Source organism: Enhydra lutris, unplaced genomic scaffold (assembly GCF_002288905.1).
Source record: "Enhydra lutris kenyoni isolate GAN:26980312 unplaced genomic scaffold, ASM228890v2 scaffoldscaffold90, whole genome shotgun sequence".
Lineage (NCBI taxonomy): Eukaryota > Metazoa > Chordata > Mammalia > Carnivora > Mustelidae > Enhydra > Enhydra lutris.
The window spans coordinates 4,166,137-4,168,747 of record NW_019154174.1 but is presented as its reverse complement, the minus strand read 5'-3'; the positions used below and the strand labels follow the sequence as shown (position 1 = coordinate 4,168,747).

General features: G+C 57.8%; 1 protein-coding gene across 1 annotated transcript; it reads right to left on the bottom strand.

Annotated features, from left to right (window-relative positions):
• Nucleotides 1–1,392: 1,392 nt before the first annotated feature.
• Nucleotides 1,393–2,293, bottom strand: LOC111162200 (chromosome unknown C16orf82 homolog). Its single transcript, XM_022526429.1, has 2 exons — nucleotides 2,285–2,293; nucleotides 1,393–2,127 (listed from the first exon to the last, which is right to left on the bottom strand). Exons 1-2 carry the CDS (start codon nucleotides 2,291–2,293, stop codon nucleotides 1,630–1,632), a joined length of 507 nt encoding a protein of 168 aa, XP_022382137.1. The 3' UTR covers nucleotides 1,393–1,629.
• Nucleotides 2,294–2,611: the final 318 nt, after the last annotated feature.

Here is a 2,611-nt window from a genome sequence, read left to right as displayed (position 1 = left end):
CGTTTTGCCCCAGACCACCCGCTTAGAGGTAAGCAGAGCTGGCAGCTGAGCCCTCCTCTCAACATGGTTCTTTGGTGGGTTTGCATTTGTCCCTGTGACCTCGGCGGGCACACACACACACAGACACACACTTGCAGCCTCTCTAGACACCGTTTATTGTGTTTGGTGCCCCCTCTGCTTTCCTTCTAGAACCTAGTGGATGTCTTCAGGACTGTTCTGACCTCCGCCCCTCTGTGGACACACTCCCTCCTCAAGATCTGCGCGGCCAGCCCCCAGGGAAGGACATTAGTGTCTTGAGAAGGGGTAGATGGAGGTCTCAAGCCTTCCCACCCACCTAGGAAACGTGTGCTAAATGGCACAGAGCTGTCTCATCCCGGCCGTTCTTGGCTGGGTTGGTTTCTGTCACCATGAAGCACTGATCATGGCATTGCCCTACCGTAGGAAGCACTGTCCCAACCATGTCAACTGACGATTTCTGGCCTCCTTTCTTGTCTCTACCTCCCCTGAGATGCACGTGGAGACAGATGGGGCCATCGGGGAACGTTTGCTCCTGGGAAGATTCTGGGCCGAAGCAACCCGGAAACTGTGCTCGAAATGAAAGGAAGGGCAAGCTCACTTGGAGGGTGCTGCTGGCTCTTGTGAGCGGCTCTTCTCCAGAGCTGGGTGGGGATCCAGCTCCCCCAGGGCTGTGGGTCCCCACGGATGGTGCTTCCTTTGGCTGGCTCTGGACAGCGGACAGTCCCAGCTGAGGCTGGGGCTTGTTCAAGATTCGAGCTTATCATGATTGGTTTGGTTATAGATGGCGTTCATCACTTAGCATGGTTTCTCCATGGGAGCTTCTAACTTCAGATGGTTCTAAATAGTGTTCGTATTTGCTGCTGGTCACAGCTGTCCCCTCCGATGGGTTTCGGCACCGGTGATCCCACTACAATTGTTCTCAATGCAGATGGCTTTGCCATTGATGGATCCTGTTAGGACTGGTTTGTCCCCGGGGCTCACAGTGGTCTGGCCAGTGCAGGCGGATTCAGGGGGACCCAGCACCGATGGCTCTTCATACAGCCGTTCTTCCCAACAGTGGTTCTCAGTAGAGATGGTCTCACCATGGCTTGCTGATTGTCCGAGGAGATAGCGCTGGGTGTCAATAGTGCTCACTACACGCCACCCCGTGCGGCTGGTCATTGCTGTGAACGGCGCTATCCATGGTTCTGACACAGTCAGTGTATACTTTTTAAAAGGTACTCGTTTTTGACCATAACCACTCTGGGTCAAGTCTAGCTTTGCTGGGTCGTCACGTATGTATTTTTTGAGAACCTGGTGGCCAGCGAGCCGGCTCATAAAGGCAGGCACATCTGGGCGGGCTGCTTCCCCTCAGCGGCCTGGTCACTGGCTTTGACCTTGCCCCCGGACTTGTCCTCCGGAAGGCTGGTGTGACTTTTCACCGCACTTTGCACATTACCGTCCACCGGGATGTTCTGGCAGCTGCTGGCCTGGCTGGCGGGAAGGCTGCTGGCGGAGCTGAGGAGCCCGCTGCTCACCTGGTAGTTCAGGGCGCTGCTGCCCAGGCTGATGAAGCTCATGCTGGTCAGGCTGCTGGCTCTGCTGCTGCCGCCGCTGCCGGGCAGGCTGGTCTCACTTTTCCGCTCCAGGCTGCTTGCTGCTGCAGGCACGGCTGGCCAGCCGGCTCCTGATCTGGTTAGGCGAGTAGACTGCGCACAGCTGGCTGGTCGGGGTGCTGACCGCCGGGGCGTGGAGCCTTCTCTGCAACCTCAAGATGGGAGTGCCCCCCACCAGGCTGACCTCACTGTTCTCCTTATCACCTGCGTACCCGCTGCTCAACAGGCTGGCGTCACTTGCCCTGCATTTCCCCTCGCTGGGCTGTCGCAGGCTCAGCAAGCCGCTCTCGCTGTTCCACGAGTTTCCCAGGTTACCCCCCGAAAGTCTCAGGGGCCCTGGAGTTGCTCCTGTGTCATGGTGTGGCCATGCCGGTGGCTGGGGCTCTACGCTGGGGGCTGGGAGGCCTGGAGCTTGGTCCTGAACATCCCAGGCAGCAGACTCCCCGTTTCTACCCTGGAGGAAGGTGGGGGGCAACTGATCTGGTTTATCCAGGGGGAGGGGGCCCTGGGAGGCCTATGAGTGGTAGGCAGGTCTGGTTCATCTGGAAAGAGGAGGCTCAATTTATAGGGTGGCCTTGCAAAGGGGAGCCTTCTGATTGGCTGGCTCTGTTCCCACGGTGATGGGATTATGAGGTGCGGTGGGGGTGGGAAGGACAATGCCCTCCCCGTACCAGTGGCATCAGGGGCTGGGGCTGGAGGTGGGCAAGGAGTGGCGAGAACCACCATCCTGGGGATTAATTACTGCAGGGCCTGTGGCCTCTGCTTTGCCATTTCAGGAGACCTGGGTGTGCATCCCAGCCAAGCTCCTTCTGAGCTGTATTTCTTTAAGGTGTCACTTCTTCTGAGACACTTACTCCATGCCAAGACCACTGGGAAGACTGGAGCGAGTATGACAGGAGTTTATCCTAGATCGTTTGCCGGATTTGGTCTGGCTCCTCTCTGTCAGCCTGGTCCCACATCACACCCTTCCTCACCTCGAGGCAGGGTCACACTGGCTA